General features: G+C 34.5%; 1 protein-coding gene across 4 annotated transcripts; it reads right to left on the bottom strand.

The window, feature by feature from the left end:
• LOC109848360 (GDP-Man:Man(3)GlcNAc(2)-PP-Dol alpha-1,2-mannosyltransferase-like) lies at positions 590-18,174 on the bottom strand. 4 transcript variants are annotated; one of them, XM_020417817.1, is made up of 8 exons: positions 16,078-16,100; positions 9,741-9,810; positions 9,524-9,640; positions 7,333-7,519; positions 3,098-3,166; positions 2,802-2,995; positions 1,513-1,622; positions 590-1,404 (listed from the first exon to the last, which is right to left on the bottom strand). In XM_020417817.1, the coding sequence occupies exons 3-8, from the start codon at positions 9,583-9,585 to the stop codon at positions 1,154-1,156; spliced, it is 873 nt and encodes a 290-aa protein (XP_020273406.1). In that variant the 5' UTR covers positions 9,586-9,640; positions 9,741-9,810; positions 16,078-16,100; the 3' UTR covers positions 590-1,153. The 4 variants fall into 4 exon arrangements, with proteins under 4 accessions (XP_020273406.1, XP_020273404.1, XP_020273403.1 ...); XM_020417815.1 differs by lacking the exon at positions 16,078-16,100 and adding an exon at positions 18,122-18,174 and having other exon boundaries at positions 9,524-9,810; XM_020417814.1 differs by having other exon boundaries at positions 9,524-9,810; positions 16,078-16,440.

Genomic DNA, 19,413 nt, shown 5'->3' with positions numbered 1-19,413 from the left:
AACCTAGAGCCTGCGTATTTACACGAGTAACCATTAAATTATAAATTTTAACTGAAGGGTGACCCAGAGCCTAGACGGCAAGCAACTCTCAGAATTATTAGTGTTACTGCAATCACTAACTTTAGAGCTATTCATGCATATACGCCACCTCAGAGCACTGGACTATAATTAATCCTATTAAAAACTCAAGACTTGGTTTTGTCGAGGTGAGGTGGCGGACAAAACTAAAATTACACGGGTAAGAATAACGTGAATACAAACATGAAGTTACTAAAATGTAAGTGACTACTAAAAGTTTGTACACCATAAATCATGTGACCGTAGCGCGAATTTAACAAATAGCAAGAGTTATCACTCTTGAATGTATAAGTAAATAAGTACTTTTACTACGAGGAATTGCAAAATGCAGCTGAGCAATGAGGTGAAGTTTTGAAGTGCCAAAAGATGAGCAAGTATTTCATCCATGAGAAATGCTACGTAGAATCAAGAATTACGAAGCCCGAGCAAAGAACAAGAGGTTAAACGCTTGAAAACTGCACCGCGTCGCCTGAGCGCATAAATAAACGTTGAGAGGTTGTGGCTGCGTAGCTTCAGGAACAGGCATAGGTTTTATTGAAATATACATTATGACAGTATGTAAACATAAACGAAGGACGAGCATGGGAGTTGAAATTATGCAACCATTCAAAATCATAGTTTCGACTTACATGCTCCTCCTTCGCTTATCTGTACATACTCTCATGCTATCATGCTATATATTTTTCGTCGAACTCAATGACCCAAAACAGAGGGTAACATCTCTCTCTCTCTCTTTTTGTGTCAAAAGTATCTACATATCAGTTTTCTTTCCCCCCACCATCAGCACGAGTTAAAAAACCGTATATACCCTTTTATACGGAAGTCAACAAGTTTCCACTCTAGCAGGTATAAAATAAAGAGGGAAAGATCAGCACTGTGCGCTCACAAAAATAAGGACCCCGTAAATTAGAATTCATGTCGCTTTATCATGCATCGTCTTATCTCCACCACTGCACATCTCTTGACTAGCATCACAACCCTTTCGATCATAAGATTTTAAAGGGTAACTGCCATGCACCATAGCATGCCTTGTTGCAGAGGGGAAAACCCTTTGGAAGTACACTTTTCTCTTTCTTCACCTCAAAGCTGTTGGATTAGCGATGAGCGGGTGAATTGCTGCTCTAAAATCCTCATAGAATTTCTGCTCCGAAAATCTCTGAGCTCGCTTTCTTGCAGCTGCAGCAAGTGTGAGCCTCTCTGCCTCTGTCATATTTAAAACCTTTAGGATAGCATCCGCATATTCTTCTTTATTAGAAGCGAGAAATCCCGTTTGGCATCCATCTTCACCTAGAACTATATCCATTCTGGGGCCAGCTGAATTATGGGCTGAAGCAGAAACGAAAATCGTTAAGAAACGTAGATATATTTCTGTCGTGCGAGAATAATTCTTAGTTAAATTATTTTTTTGAAACATATATAATCTCACACACTCACCGATTGGGATGGCACCAGCTGCCATGTACTCTACAACACTTATGCCAAAATGCTCATCAATCATGGAATGAAGGCCTGCAATAGCACCTCCGAGAAGTCGTATCAAGTCCCTGTGAAGAGTAAACTTGCCATAAACAATTTATTTCAAGAATATAAGCACAGTATTTGTATAAATTGCTCAGTGAAAGGAAGAGAAAAACAGAAACATAAAAAGAAAGAAAAGATCAAGCTTGAGTGATTTTTTCTATTTTTCTTAGTACCATTCATATTTTCCCAAGATAAAAATTACCATATTATGCGAAGAGACGATCATGAAATTTGAATTTTTTACTCAAACCAAAGATTATCTTCAAAATCACAATTTCAAGATAACTTGTGAATTTTCATCAAACCGGACACATTGCTTAGAAATCACTAATTTTATTTTTTTTTTCAAAAATCAGGCACCAATTAGAAACCTGTCATCTGACTGTAATATTGAAAATGCACCATTATCGCACGAATGTGTCTTTTTTAGCAAAATTACTCATTTAGGATATAATATTATAATACATACCAATCCGATTAACCATTTCTTTAGTGTTCAAGATTCAAAGTCACCATCAAGCATAAGCCCCTCCCTCATTCACTCCAATTATTATCCATGAAGGCTTTAACAATAGTTCAGGAGGCTTAATTGCACTTTAAGATGCTATCAGCTAAAGGATATAGAACCTAGTCTAGCAAGATAGATATTTTCTCAACTGATTGGCATTGGTGCCGATCCTTCACTTCATATTTTCCCAACTGATTGGCATTGGTGCCGATCCTTTGCTTCCTAGGTTGAGGAAGACGTGCTACTAACAAACAGACTGGAAGATTCCTTGAAGGCTAAAGCCAAATTCAACAATGCTTCCCTCGAGCTAAGCTTCCAATGATTCAACCCAATGTACATCCAAATTGCACATGCACATGCTCTACTTCTATTAAAGAAATTGATAGGCATATTAATCAGACAGTTGATTAATCAAAGCCATTATTCCATAATAATTTACTTCAAGAAAGTGAAGAATGGGAACTTATTTAGTAACATTTCATTGAATAAAACATAGGAATATACGGTTCGGGTGACAGATCTTCCAAGACTATCTGCTTTGCCATATGATTCGCTCACACTATTAAAGACAGAGATGTGAAATTTGAATATAACAGTAGTAATGCATTTCAATTAAAGACAGAGATGTGAAATTTGAATATAACAGTAGTAATGCATTTCAATATTGACAAAAACAATGGTGATGCATGCTGACCTGTACGTTATATCCTTGTGGAATTCCACATGCTCATCCATATTTAATTCCCTAGATTTATCTTTTAAGTTTTGCAACCTCCCGAGATCTTCCTTATTTCTACAACTACCAACAAACTGGAGCTTAGGTTTAGGCAAGTCAGAGTCAAGTCTCTGGACAGCAAGTGAAAATGCCTCAAGTTGAAGGGTGTGAGCCTGATGGAAAAGTTAGCAATGAGTTAAGACTGATAAACTCCACTCTATGATTTTTAAAGAAAAACAATTCGCTCAGTAACTACTTGCTTGTAAGCAACAAACCTTTTCTGGCCGAAATTGGGCTACAGATATAAATATAGGAACCTCGGCTGCCCTTGTCAATGGGAGCTCCTGATTGAACACATGAAAGTAATTTGTTAGTGATATCTCCATAGCAGATGATTTTATGAAAATGAAACTCATAATGTGCAAACCCAAATACATATTCACAAGCTTTATAAGACAGAAAGCTTTGTAGAAGCTGGTCTTGGTTAGTAGAACCAACTTTCAAAGAAATTACTGGAAACGCTGAGTAACTAAAAATATCCCATTAAATGCCAAACAAATATAAATTCAGAAGGTTCCTATAACAAAGGAATTCAGAAGGTAGTGGTAAATGAAATCTTAATTAAGGAGATGAAATGACATATTATGACAAAGTCAGATTCAAGTCATTCAACAAGAGTAAAATGTATGTATTTCTTGAAAAGATGTTAATTTGTATTACTCAAGATTAAAACGCTTTAGATGTAAAACTCACCAGTAGTGTTGTCAACCTGATCCAAAAATTGGCAAAATGCCAAGACATACAGGAAAAGTAAGGCTTAGATACCTGAAAGACTAGACTGAAAACAGTTTTTGAAGTATTACCAGGACATTTCAAGTTTTAGGTTCTTTAGTCTATCAGGCACTTCTTGAACGCTCACAATGATAGTTCAAAGTTTAAAGTGATAACACTGAAAATAATTTAAAAACATCATGACTCTGCTGTAACATCTGCAGATTTCGTTGGAGATATTAATGTTTTAACAAAGCGGTCTAGGCGCCAGCCTAAGCCTAAGAGGTAACTGGGCCGTTCACTTGATTGTTGAGAGTGCCTAAGAAAACATGGGCCACTTACATGGACTCATCGCGTTAAAATGGGGCTTATAGCCCCCTTAAAAAAACAATGGATGAAGAGGACAGGTTTGGTTAAAATGGATTATATCAGAACTCAATCTAAGTTCATCTCACATAAAACGGTGAGGATATGATTTTTGATCTTTGAGAAAAACCCTTCCTCTATCAGTGCTAAAAAACCTACGTGCCACTTAGGCGCCTACCTAGCCGCTACGTCCAGTGCCTAGAACCTCCTAGCGCTTTTTAAAACGTTGACTAGATTGTATCAGGTATGAGTAAGACTGTTTTGTTAAACTCTGATCTGGTAATTTTAGTTAAAAAGATTGCATACATGGGTATTTACATGGTTGTACTGACATTTAGAAAGTATAAAACATATCCACACGTCTTGTTATTATAGTTTGGAGGATTCCTGTACTAGAAGACATTTCAGGACAACTAAACATTGAAGACTATACGTCTGTCATGAAACCTGACTTGTTTTTAAATAAAGTTGGCTTGTAATACTAGGAAACTAGAATAGATTCTATAGGCAATACTGCATTTGGCTAAATGGCGTGTCCTTGTCCTTCCTTGTAAATATCCTTTCCTCCAAGCTTTCAACTAAATCACATCTCAAGTCTAAAAGAAACAAACTTCTACAGTCATATGTTGGTCTATTTGATGAATGCATATTCATACTGAAACACAACAAACCAAGGCATGATGCTCAATATAACATAGATGGAAGATGAAAGGTGGCGAAGCCTAGTCATATAAGCATGGTCTTTTAAATGTAGAAGTTGACACACATCGGATCTAATTGCTACAACAATGAGGGAGAAACAGAATACACAATTATGAATACACAATCACGCATTGTTTAGGAAAATTGCTACAACAATGAGGGAGAAACAGAATACACAATTATGAATACACAATCACGCATTGTTTAGGAAGATTTGCTATTCTAGATATTTTAGCATCATTGTTAGGCTAGGTTAGTCGAAGAAACTACAAAGATAATTCAAGATAGATACATCTAATCAAACTAAATTGTTTGATTGGTTGAGTGAAACAACAACGAAGGCATGCTTGCTTATACTTGAAAAGTGTGCCTCTTTTACTTTCACTCTCATGAAACCGAACTGTGTGATCCTATCTTAGGTGCGGTTACAGGTATGGGTACAAGACATGACAAATATGTAAAATGTAGGGTATGAGGAGACGACTATATTAAGCATATATAAAATAATATTGCACTTCATAATTTAGATGAGATCAAATGAATCCCTAGGATCTATAAAATGCATAACCATGGAATACATGAGCATGTCATTCATAATCGAGATGAAATTCATAATCACCCTATTCACGCCCACACACACACACACCAAAAAAACAACCTTTCTAGGGTTTCCTGCAGATCCTAACAATGATGACATGATTGCAACTGCAAGGTATGAAGCCAACCAAATTTCAGTAACCACAAAACTGTGTGATCCTACGTTATAGGTACGGGACATGACAAGTTTGTAAAAGGTAAGGTAGGGGGACTTAGCTATTTAAAATATGCTATTGGAATTCATATCTAGATGAGATCAAATGAATCCCTAGTACCTATAAAATTCCAAACCATGGAACACATAAGCATGTAATTCATAATTGAGACGAAATTCATAATCACAAAGTACATAAGCATTCCTATAAAAAGAATGCATCCGTAACAACTAAGCATGTTGCACCATCTAAACACAAAACAATATCTCATACATATTAAAACCCCTAACTCAGTCTCTAATTAGATGTTTACCTATAGAATCCCCAGTTCAATTCCTTGGTTAGGTTGGACATTGAAAACTAGTCAACACCTTCATGGTTGCAACCTGGTACTTTTATTTCACATCTAATGTCATAAAAATCAGTTAATCAAATAATTACAGGTTATGTAGCTTAACCTTCATTTGACTTCATACTTTTTTCATATATCACTTACTGCAGTTTGTCATAATTACTGTTTTAATAAGATATTGGTGAAGCAGGCTTGTTATCAGTAAACTAGTGTTCTTCTTTCTTACTTCTAACCAACTAAATAGCATGTGTGATGTATTACTTGTGAAGGCAGAAATTGAAATAAATTGCTAAAAGAATTGCTGATGCAAATAGTAATCACTATTCTTGTTTCATTCTCCCCTCATCCGTAATAGGAACTCCTCATATTCTAGTTATGACCAGCTTTAAAAAAGTCGCTGCGTCCCTAGAATTGTTTATAAGTCTTCAGGTGATTTATATATAGGAAGGATTTAAAATAAACATTCCAACAAAAATGCTGGAAGTCGAAGAAGGTTTGTATTATTTTTATAACCTCTTTGGCTATTTCCATTCGGGAGTGAACAGAGCACTCTTCTTTAAAATATGAGGGCTTTCCTCTCTGGTGTACTTTGTTTCAGAGCTATCAAGCCCATTAAAGAATAGCCACTCATGAACTGCTATATTTATATATAGTAGTTGATGATGAATACTTTCAGATCGTTTTGTTACCACCTCCTATGGCAATAATTGAACAACCTAGACATGCCACTGCTCCGATATTCAAAATACGGCGAATTCCAATCTAGATAAATGTATGGAAGTGGAATCCTATTGAAGGTCAAATCTTTAAGGGCTAAATCCCTCAGTTTCTCTCTCCATCAAGATTTAAAATAATTTTACACCCACAACTCCTAAAGGCTGAAACCCACTGTATCAACCTGAATAAGGAGCCATACTCAAATTTCACATGCTCGGGAGAAATCATTACAGCACAAGATTTTATAAGCGTTTTAGAAGTCAGATCCAACCTTTTACAACCCTAACTAGTCATAATGGACATTTTCCCCAAAATCTTATATTTTTAGTTTTGATAGCCCAAACTATCCATTGCACCTTGTCCTCATTCCCCTTCTAATCCTTCTGCTGTCTGCCACCTGCTGCCCACATTCTAGGTTTTTTATCTAACTGCATCTGTGAGAGTCGCTACCTTGAATATTTCAGCAGAGAGACATATACACGACAGAATCTTCGCCAATACCTTACAATATAATGTAAATAAAGCTTATATTTCTCGCAGATATACAAACTTCTGTACGCGTCAATTCTATTTTTATCGCGCTCAAAATATTTAAAAGGAATCAATTTCACAATTCACATACACTTTCTTTACTATGACATGAAACTAGAAGATTATGGACAGAGTAAACACTTTATATACAAGGAAAGTGATTTATAAATCCACCACATATATGACACAGATAGAGCTAAATGTCTTAATAGAATGGAACTAAGTGATAAAATTTATAGCTAACATTTCTATCATGAAAAGCTACTAGATTGGAATTTCAAGAAGACAAGTCAAAAATATGGAATGAAATCAAATATACCTGTAGAGATGATGTATCACATGGAGGGTAAACTCTCCTAGTACGGTCAGGAATCTTCCATAAGTTCTCAATATGGGATTTTGTCCATGAAGAATTCACCATTGCAAGATGTGCATATGACCCCACGAAACCATACAACCAACTAAAGAATGCGTAATAAATTACCTTGCATCGGGATAGCCAAATACTGTGTCAATAAAAGAATCGCAATAAGTTAGCATCTGCAAAAGTAAAAAAGCATTTTTCCCACAATGCACAAAAATTTGTCCAAGAACATACATACCCTATGAATACAAAGGTGAGTTCAAACAAAAAAGTCTTTCCATTGAACTTTGTTGAAGGATTTAAAAGCTTTTTTTGGGAGGTAATGACATATAAAAGAAAATTGGGAGGAAAAGGATAAAGTCAAGATCATTTATATCCAATTAACCATCACTTTTCATATTCATCAACTGTAAGGAGGACCCTCTGTAATGTTGTCAGGAATTTGGGAGAGGGTTGGAGTTGGTCATTGAGGGAAAGGATAGGGCTTGAAGGGACTTATCCAATCCAATGAATTGTAGACATAGTCATGGCTTCATGCTCTGACACGTACAGTGCTGGATGCAGAAATCTAACTAAATCAAGGGGTACATTATACTAAACCCAAGATCTTTCAGCACTTTGAAGTAAACTGCCAATAACTTTCAAAATCATACTAAACCCCAAATAACTTTTGCAAAAACCCACAATATCTTTGGGTAAATTACACTAAACCCCAATAACTTTCAAAATGACATTTATGTCTTTTTTTTTGGGTTCTAATTATGGGGGTTATCTGCAAAACGCAGAAACTTATAGGTGGGTTTTCTACAATTCCAAAAGTTATTGGGGGCTTTAGTGCGATTTTGAAAGCTATTGGGCTTTACTGCAAAATGCTGAAAGTTCTTCGGGTTTAACGTGATTTCCTCTAAATCAAGGCACAAGGCCATTGATAGATATGTGTACCTTCCTAGATATGTATAAATTCAATGATCACATGTTCAATAATAACTCTATTCATATATGACACAACCACAAAGAGAAAAATTATTTATGGAGGAGCAAAATGTACTTCATTGAATACAGTATATTATGAGGTGAAGAAAGGTTTATATTTATAGATTTCTGACTATGAAACATTGATGGACATGTCATGTTCAATACTAATGAACCCTCCAACTCTTGGTAAGATGGAAAGGCCATTTTAGTTCATATCATAGGAACAATTTGTTACAGTCATCCCCTCCTCCGCCTAAGCTTCCATGGAGGATTCGCAATCATGCAAATACCATTTTAATATCTAATGACTAAATCAATTTCTTCTTTTATCTTTTAACATTCTAAGGGCACCACTGACTAGTAACTACTCACATTTTGATCAATGAATGATTTATGTTTCCTGTGTTGTTAACTGTTGTCAACAAACCTCATCCATCTTCCAGTATGTAGGTTGAAGCCAAAGTATAGCCTGATATGCTACAAATGGGCCAGCTCACACCCCATAAATCATCTATAAAAATATGGAAATTAGATGAACAAAAAATTGTACTTTGGACTCTAAACTTTACGATGTTATGCTGATTAAACACTACAAAGATGAAGAGACCAAAAAAGTATTAGATACAGCGATACTAAATCTCAATCCGCAACTCGACAAGCTAGATTTTATTCCAGAACAACATATTTGTCAGTTCTTTTGTGCTCAAAACCAAAAATGTATAATTCATAAAGCGAAGGAAGCAACTGAACATCATAGAAATAAAACTGGATTAGCCTACATAGATATTCTTGTAATGTGTAATGTTTACTTGTCATAAGTAACAGTTCAGAAAAGGATGAAAACAGGAATCAATACACAGGATGCTTTTATTATGTAGAACTGTAGAAGAAAGTTACAGATACTTGAGAAACCTTGTTGTCGATACTTTTCAAGAACTTTATGCTCAATAGGAAGCACATTCCTGACAGATACTTGAGAAACCTTGTTGTCGATACTTTTCAAGAACTTTATGCTCAATAGGAAGCACATTCCTGTCAGTTCTATCAAGCGGCAGCACGTATTGAGGAGGTTATGAATGACTGTTTAATAAAGAAATATACTCTTATATAATATATAAGCTATAAATAGTAATCTATTTGATCATTAATTCGGATCATTGCAGAAGCGTACCTTTTAGCAATCAGAGCCTCATTATTATACATTGAACTACGCTGTCGAACGCGAGATACCATATCAGAGCTGATTGTAGGATAGTGTGTGTAGCAAATTACTTTGCATCCGAATATCCTGGCAAGTGGATATGTAAATGCATAGCCACTGGTGTCAAAATAAAATTGAGGTGTAAATTTTCGTAGAGCCTCCCATGAAAGGTAAACAGAACCCATACTTTGTCCAATCATAGTGAAGTGTGGATAGGCCTTCTCCTCAATCCACTTCCTTTTGGACAGCCGAACAACCTGTAAATTCATGGCATAATTGCAATAAGCCCACTCGCATAAACACAATATTGCACTTATCAAACATGCATCCTCTCTCTCTCTCCCTCCCCTCGAGAATTTAAGAGGTGCAATACCCTCTAAGAAGCAACTAATTGAGCTTAAGATATTCCTATTTAATTTACAAAGTAGACAGCATATTCTATACTATTCTAGTAAAACACAACTATCACTCGTAGCAGGAACGTGACACAAGTCAATCATTCCTGATCTGTCTCCCTTCAAAATACCTATTATTCCTGTAATTTTAGCTTCAACGCTGTTATCCATGCCTAACTCATTATCAAGACGGTTTATTTTTAATATAGTTACATAGATACTTATTTTCATATTTTTTCGGGTTTTCCAGGGGAAAATACTTGTTTTTTTTACTTTGTTCGAATGAAAAGTTGAATGTGGGCATCACTTTTCACTTTATCCGCTACATTCGTGAGAAAAGAGAATATTTCTAACCCAGAAATGGTGACTTTTCCCAAGTTAACTTTTTTTTTGGGGGGGTGGGGGGTGGGGGTACTAAGACAAAGTTTTAGTTATGAATTTTCGTTCGGAAAGAATACTTGATATGGGACTCACTTTTTCTTTGGATTTCTAAGAATCTCATGGAAACAAACATACCCTATAAACTGCATTTGATACAAATTATGAATCAGAACTGAACTAACTTAAAAAGATGTCAAACCTTTAAGCTTTTCTTTATTTCAAGGTTGATGCTCATAAGATTATGAACTAGTTTACCTTTTCACAATTGCTCTAGGGGGATAAATAGTTTGACTTTTTCGCTATTGCTGACCGTAAGGGAGATAAATTTTTGAGTTTTTTGCTTTACACCCAAGGTTTTACCCCGATTTATGTTTAAACCCAAGTTGAATTTATTTGTATCTTTACCCAATCAACTTTCTCTTTTTGTATTTAAACACAAATAGCATAATTCACACATAAAGGTATATTATATTTGTATTTTTAGGAGGTAAAAACCCCAAAATACACCCACATCTCCTCAAATCTCTGTCTCATATGAAATTAAAATCAAAATTATGAAATTAAAATTAAAATTTTTGAATTTTTTAGTATTATTAATTCTTATTAATTGTAATAGCAATCATGAGGAATCATGAATAATATGTGAAAATTTGTTATAAAGAAAAAGAAAAATTAATGCTATAATTGTACCAAAAGCTTACGTTAATTTATGCTAAAAATTAGGAGTTGGGGAATTGAAAGATTTAAACCTTAAAATACCAACAAAGAGATGAACCCTGACTAAAATTTAGTATTTAAATCTTAGGAACTAAGAGAGTTGATGCGTATTTAATGGGTTTATAAAAGTTGAATATGGAAATAAGAGAGAGGATGTCAGAGAGAATTAAATGAGAAAAAGAGAGGTAAAATTGGATTTACTGAAAACTTTTAGGGAGGCCACAAAAGTTTGAAGCAAATTTGAGAATTTTTTGGGTCTAAAGATAAATATGCATAGTTGATTGGGTCTAACGATCATACTCCTAATAAAAATACAAATTTGAGAAAAACTTTTCATTGTCTATATTACCTTTTAAGTCTTTAACCATTTTGGGTTTTATATTCCAATCTTATCCTAATTAATAATAAATTTGAAAAAAAATCCAGGGTCAATATTACCCTTAACCCTTTTGAATTTTATATTCTAACCTTATCCTAATTAATAATATATATTCAAATAATTTAAAGGTAAAATCTTTAACCAAAATTTAATATGAAAACACCAATTCTCTATCCTATTAGAATATGACACGTGTCCAACCAACCCTATCTTCCTACGAATTCTCATTAAATTAGAACTGTTCATATCCACAATTAGAGAATTCCATCCATGAAAAAGTAGAAAATTCTAATAACCATCTTTTGTTAATTCTAAACAAACTGTAATTATCTACAATTAAAAATAGTTAAAAATTGTCATGTGACCCTCCTTAAATATTTTAAAAAGTATATTTCAATAAACCTCTCATAACTTTCAATTGAGCATTAAACTCCCAAAATATCTGCAATTCTCACTAAATCCTCAGTAAAGTTGATAATTTCAGAAGACGTCCAAAACATTTTGATGTTTTGCACTTAACCTACAAAATGGTGTTACCTTAAAAAATTTCATATGCTAAAATTAACCCTCAAGGATAGTGTATACAGCTCAAATCATTCTTATTTGCAAGTTAACCCATAAACTTACAGATAACCCTACAAATATAAAAAATTACAAATAACTACCTAAAAATCTAAAATTACAAATAACACAGAGAAAATTTTAAAAGCAACAAAAAATCCTAATTAAATTTCTAAATATTACAAAAAACCCACTAACAAATCAGGATAAAGCTTTGAAGAAAACATATAGCCCCATAAAAATCTAAAACTACAAAAAAAACCTTGAAAATCTTAAAATTGAAAAAATTACTCTTAAAACTCTAAAATTATGAATGACCCACAAAAAATTCATAAATTACATAGAACCTCTTAAAAATCCAAAAAAATAAAGACAAACCCCTTTAAAATTTTAAATCACAAACAACTCCTAAAAATTCAAAAATTCAAAAATACATGAAAATTATGAAAATTACAAAAAAAAATCCCATAAGAAGTAAAATTTGACAAATAGCATCTTAAAAATTTTAAATTGCAAACAGCCCCCTAAAAATCTAAAAAATTACAAACAAGCCCTTTAATTAAGAAAACTACAAAGAAGCTCTGAAGAAATTACAAAAAACCCAAAAAGGTATAAAAAGTTATAAACAATCCCTAGAAAAATTATAAATTATAAACAAACCCCATTAAAATCAAGAAATTATAATCAACCTCTTGAAATTTCTAATAATTACAAACAAACCTCTAAAAAATCTGAAATTTATAAACATCCATTTTTTTGCCAAAAAATTTTGGGGTTAAGTGAAAAAAATGTAAAACTTACTGGGTTATTTGGGTGTATTTTGATCATTTGACTACAAGTAAACTATTGATGTTAACTTTGTGGGTTTTCAGCCAAAAGTTATTAGGAGTTTTATGAGAGTTTTAAAGATATTTGATTGATGTTAACTTTGTGGGTTTTCAGCCAAAAGTTATTAGGAGTTTTATGAGAGTTTTAAAGATATTTGAGATTTAGCTCCAACTAGTAAACTTATTGAAAAGTTATTAGGAGTTTTATGAGAGTTTTAAAGATATTTGAGATTTAGCTCCAACTAGTAAACTTATTGAGGTTTGGTAAAATTTACCCATATGTTAATTTTGAGGGTTTCATGAAATTGCAAAAAAAGACTTTGAAAAATCTAAAATATGAAAAAAAGACTCTTAGCATTCTAAAATTATAAATGGCCCACATAAATTTGATAAATTACAAATAACTTATTCAAAATCTAAAAAGTATAAACAACTCCCTTAAAATATAAAAAACCAAACAACCCCCTAAAAATTCAAAATTTTAAACACATGAAAAATATAAAAAATACAAAAAATATAATAAAATTAAAATAAAACAAATCGTATTCTGAACAATTTTAAATTGCAGATAGCCCCCTAAAAATCTTAAAAATTATAAACATACCCTTTAATTTAGAAAATTACAAAGAAACCTTAAGAAAATTACAAGAAAAAACCCAGAAAAATAAAAAGTACAAAAAAAAAGCTCGAAAAATCTAAAATTAGAAACAAAACCCCTTAAAATCTAAAATTACAATCAACCTCTTGAAAATTTCAATACTAACAAACACCCGAAAAAAATCTCAAAGTTATAAACATCTCATGTTTGCAGGTTTTTTGCCAAAAAAATATTGGGGATTAAGTGAGAAAACATAAAACTTATTGAGTTATTAGGGTAACAATGTCAGCTTTCAGGGGCATAAACTGAAAAGCGTTCATAGAGATTTCTTAAATTTTCAAACTTGTGGTGGATTATCTATAATAAGCCCAAACATGTAGGATTTTTTCAAAGTAAAATAGTTGATCGAGGTTTTCTCAGACACACCCTATATTTTGGGGCGTTAAGTGAGGAAATTTCGAAGGGTTATCTCAAATTTTTATAGTAAAGAAGGATTATCTACAATATGCTTAAACTTGAAGGGGTTTTCTCATATTGAAATAGTAGAGGGGGGTTTTCTAAAATTAATCCATAATTTTTGAGATATGATATCAAAAAATCCCCTTAAGTGGTGATTATCAAAAAACCCTTTTAACTTTTAGATTTTATCAGAAAACGCCCTCAACTTTGAGATTTTATCAAAAAATCCCCCTAGTATATTACTTTAGCGAGGTTTCTTGATAAAATCTCAAAGTTAAAGGGGTATTCTGATTGCCCCTAAACTTAAATGGATTTTCTAATATTTTCAAAGTTATGCAGGGTTATCTCATTATTATCCAAAGTTGAAGGGAGTTTTTCTGATATTTAACTTTTAAAATATTATACTTTGTTCGCATTGTTATCTGCATTAACATGAGATATATCGTTTGTTTAATAATTTACTATATCAATAGGAAAGGTGTAACATTTTACTATAAGCAACCAACTCAGAGGAAAAGGATTTTTATTTTTTATTTTTTAATGAATGGAAATGAGTAGTTTAAAAAGTGAAAACATTGATTTTTAGGCTTTTCAAATGTTCAATAAGTATGTTAATTAAAAAGCATATTGTGTGTAAAATTACTCAAATAAGGACTCTTAATTTACAACTATATTCTAATTTAATGCATTCCGTTTTAAACACTCTGTCTTTCCAATTTATCCTTGTAGACACGTGCAAAGAGGTATAAACTAGTTTTAGTCACACATTTAAGTTTTTCTAATGTTTTGATTATGAGATGTTCAATATGTATCATTTCAAAATATTTAAGAGACTTCACCAATTTCAAAAAATTTAAGAGTCTTCACCAATTGCGAGTCTTTAACATGTTCAATAGGATGTTAATTAAAATAATTATGTGAGTAAAATTACTCAAAGGTATTGTTTAAGTTTTTATGATATTATAATTATGAGATGTTGAATATATTATTTAAGTTTTTATGGTATTGTTTGAGTAAAATTACTCAAAGGTATTGTTTAAGTTTTTATGATATTTTAATTATGAGATGTTGAATATATAACATTTCAAAAATCTAGAGCCTTGACCACTTACAATTATTTTGACAGACTTGAATTAGAGTAACCACATCCCATCATAATAACACTAACCACTAGGTACTAAGAAATATAGATGAGTCTTAATAGAAGGTCTAACTAAGACAGTTAAGCTAAAAAAATTCTGAATTGTAAGAGTAATCGAATGGGATGGAGAAGTACACTTAAATAAAGAGGAATATGATCCTCATTAATTAGAATAATAATAATAATTTAAAGACATGAGAATATCTCCAATTATGTGAAATAGTCAAAGTTAGGTATATAACATTTTTATGCCTCAAAAAACAAAAAGTCACTCTACTAAGAAAAGGATACATACTAGCAAGAAATATATCAATCAGTGATTTCATAGCTTTCTAACTTTGACAATTCAGAACATAAATAGATAAAATATAAATGTATTAACTTGGGAAATTTCTCATATTTAAGATCCATGGTTATTGGTATGTGATCTTTCCTTAAGAGTCTATTAGCCTCATGAGACATCACATTAAAGAAAAATTATTAGATTATTAAATGTAGGGTATAAAAATTAGAATATTATACTGTAAATTTGTGCAAATGATAAGATGACAACATGGGATTGCAGTAAGAATAAAATTATTTGCATAAAAGATATATTTTTTTCATAAAAGGATTTTGACCTTCATGCTTATGCGAATTGATCATGTAATTTTGACTTTGGTCATGGTAATTTTAACACTTTTGATAATTATATAGATGTATAGACAATAAATTATTTTACTTCTTCCCATGGAAATAAAAGAAATATTTCACAACCGAGTTATATAATAAAATAGACCCCAAAAATGATATTTAACTACCAATGCACGTGCATCCAATCTAGTACAAAGAAAAGTAATTGAGTTTAAACATAAATCATGGTAAGCCTTTGGGTCTAAAGACAAAAACCTCTAAATTTTGTTACTGGGGCAGTAAAAAAAACTGAGTAGAGATCATTCCGCTTGATGATAAATAAGAGCAATTTAGAAAACAGAACGAAAAGTATCTGAAATTTTGTTGATTAAGTGTAAACTACACTAAACCCCATGAGTTTTCAGTGTTTCGTAGCAAACCACCATCGGATTACCATCGGAGGGCGAAGAAGCTGGACGCCGAATCGATCGAGCGCTCGAGAAGACAAGCTCTCTGGCGTGGCATCGTCTCCGGTGAAAACCGAGACCTCGAGATCGGGATCCTCCTCTTGAACTGCCCTAACCGCGCACCAAAGGACCCTCTCCCCTCCGCCGCCGTCGTTGGTGTACGGATGGAAGAATCCGACGGATCTCCTCCTCCTCCGCCTCCTTGATATGATCACCGACGTCGAGAGAGAGGCAAAGATTAGGGCAAGGGACGTGGATATTGTAGCGAGGAGGAAGAAGATCGGCATCGTGAGGATGAGGCGGTTTTTGGAAAAAGATGATCGTTGAGGGTGAAAAGCTTCGTGGACCGGCTTCATACGAAGTGGGCTTGGCCCTGGCCTTAAAGAGGGCTTCTCTCCACATCATACGGCCCATGGATAGCCATTAGAGTGGTTGAACACACCCCCCAGCTGAAATTTTGTTGATTAAGGGTAAACTACACTAAACCTCATGAATTTTCAGTGTTTCGTAGCAAACCCCCATGGACTTTCAAAATCACACTAAACCACCATGAACTTTTTCGAGTTGGAAAAAAACCATGTGAACTTTCTGAGTTTTGGAGATAACCCCAATAAATTAGAACCAAAAAACGAGTTAAAATGCATCTTGAAAGTTAATGGAGGTTTAGTGTAATTTACCAAAAATTTCATGGGAGTTTTCAGCAAAAGTTATTGGGGGGTTTAGTGTGATTTTGGAAGTTCACAGGGGTTTACGACTAAACACTGAAAGTTCCTGGGGTTTATTATAATTTATCCTAAAAATAAATATGTCAAAAGTATGCCTTTTTTACAATATATAGGTAAAGAATATTCAAATGAAAATTGGATTAGGAATTATATGAAAATTACAAACTACTTCATAGACTTCTACCTAAAATTCTAGCTTTCCTGTAAAACTGAACAAACTAGAACTTGTGAGATATGAATCTGCCAAAAAAAAGACATTTAAAAAAAACACGAAGATCGAATTACCATCGGAGGGTGAAGAAGCTGGACGCCAAATCAATCGAGGGCTCGAGAGGACAAGCTCTCTGGCGTGGCATCGTCTCCGGTGAAAACCGTGACCTCGAGATCGGGATCCTCCTCTTGAACTGCCCTAACCGCGCACCAAAGGACCCTCTCCCCTCCGCCGCCGTCGTTGGTGTACGGATGGAAGAATCCGACGGATCTCCTCCTCCTCCGCCTCCTTGATATGATCAACGACGTCCAGAGAGAGGCAAAGATTAGGGCAAGGGACGTGGATATTGTTGCGAGGAGGAAGAAGATCGGCATCGTGAGGGGTGAGGCGGTTTTGGGAAAGAGAAGATCGTTGAGGGTGAAACTTTTTGTGGACCGGCTTCATATGAAGTGGGCTTGGACCTGGCCTTAAAGAGGGATTCTCTCAACATCATACGGCCCATGAATAGCCATTAGAGTGGTTGAACACACCCCCAGCTGAAAATTTGTTGATTAAGGGTAAACTACACTAAACCCCATGAATTTTCAGTGTTTCGTAGCAAACCCCCATGGACTTTCAAAATCACACTAAACCACCATGAACTTTTTGGAGTTGCAAAAAAACCCTGTGAACTTTCTGAGTTTTGGAGATAACCCCCACAAATTAGAACCAAAAAACGAGTTAAAAGGCATCTTGAACGTTAATGGAGGTTTAGTGTAATTTACCAAAAAGTTCATGGGAGTTTTCAGCAAAAGTTATTGGGGGGTTTAGTGTGATTTTGGAAGTTCACACGGGTTTACGACTAAACATTGAAAGTTCCTGGGGTTTATTGTAATTTATCCTGAAAATAAATATGTCAAAAGTATGCCTTTTTTACAATATATAGGTAAAGAATATTCAAATGAAAATTGGATTAGGAATTATATGAAAATTACAAACTACTTCATAGACTTCTACCTAAAATTCTAGCTTTCCTGTAAAACTGAACAAACTAGAACTTGTGAGATCTGAATCTGCCAAAAAAAGACATTTAAAAAAACGCAAAGATCGAATTACCATCGGAGGGCGAAGAAGCTGGACGCCGAATCGATCGAGGGCTCGAGAAGACAAGCTCTCTGGCGTGGCATCGTCTCCGGTGAAAACCGAGACCTCGAGATTGGGATCCTCCTCTTGAACTGCCCTAACCGCGCACCAAAGGACCCTCTCCCCTCCGCCGTCGTCGTTGGTGTACAGATGGAAGAATCCGACAGATCTCCTCCTCCTCTACCTCCTTGATATGATCACCGACGTCGAGAGAGAGGCAAAGATTATGGCAAGGAACGTGGATATTATTGCGAGGAGGAAGAAGATCGGCATCGTGAGGGGTGAGGCGGTTTTGGGAAAGAGAAGATCGTTGAGGGTGAAACGTTTTGTGGACCGGCTTCATATGAAGTGGGTTTGGCCCTAGCCGTTGGTGTACGGATGGAAGAATCCGACGGATCTCCTCCTCCCCCGCCTCCTTGATATGATCACCGACGTCGAGAGAGAGGCAAAGATTAGGGCAAGGGACGTGGATATTGTAGCGAGGAGGAAGAAGATCGGCATCGTGAGGATGCGGCGGTTTTTGGAAAAAGATGATCGTTGAGGGTGAAAAGCTTCGTGGACCGGCTTCATACGAAGTGGGCTTGGCCCTGGCCTTAAAGAGGGATTCTTTCCACATCATGCGGCCCATGAATAGCCATTAGAGTGGTTGAACCCCCCCTCCCCCCCGCTTTTCAGTGTTTCGTAGCAAACCACCATGGACTTTCAAAATCACACTAAACCACCATGAACTTTTTGGAGTTGCAAAAAAACCCTGTGAACTTTCTGAGTTTTGGAGATAACCCCCATAAATTAGAACCAAAAAACGAGTTAAAAGGCATCTTGAAAGTTAATGGAGGTTTAGTGTAATTTACCAAAAAGTTCATGGGAGTTTTCGCAAAAGTTATTGGGGGGTTTAGTGTGATTTTGGAAGTTCACAGGGGTTTACGACTAAACACTGAAAGTTCCTGGGGTTTATTGTAATTTACCCTGAAAATTAATATGTCAAAATTATGCCTTTTTTACAATATATAGGTAAAGAATATTCAAATGAAAATTGGATTAGGAATTATATAAAAATTACAAACTACTTCATAGACTTCTACCTAAAATTCTAGCTTTCCTGTAAAACTGAACAAACTAGAACTTGTGAGATCTGAATCTGCCAAAAAAAAGACATTTAAAAAAAAACGCGAAGATCGAATTACCATCGGAGGGTGAAGAAGCTGGACGCCGAATCGATCGAGGGCTCGAGAAGACAAGCTCTCTGGCGTGGCATCGTCTCCGGT

The sequence above is a fragment of the Asparagus officinalis genome, chromosome 7 (genome assembly GCF_001876935.1).
Source record: "Asparagus officinalis chromosome 7, Aspof.V1, whole genome shotgun sequence".
Classification (NCBI taxonomy): Eukaryota; Viridiplantae; Streptophyta; class Magnoliopsida; order Asparagales; family Asparagaceae; genus Asparagus; species Asparagus officinalis.
The sequence above is the reverse complement of the archived record's forward strand: the minus strand, read 5'-3'. Positions and strand labels throughout refer to the sequence as shown.

What these genes read in the sequence shown, in the direction of transcription:
- LOC109848360 (XM_020417814.1), bottom strand. Translation starts at nt 16,377, where the DNA reads ATGCCGATCTTCTTCCTCCTCGCTACAATATCCACGTCCCTTGCCCTA. An exon ending in GTGATACATCATCTCTACAG is followed by an intron (nt 3,167 to 7,332) that starts GTATATTTGATT and finishes GTGTTCAATCAG; the next exon opens with GAGCTCCCATTGACAAGGGC. An exon ending in CACAAGGATATAACGTACAG is followed by an intron (nt 1,623 to 2,801) that starts GTCAGCATGCAT and finishes TACTCTTCACAG; the next exon opens with GGACTTGATACGACTTCTCG.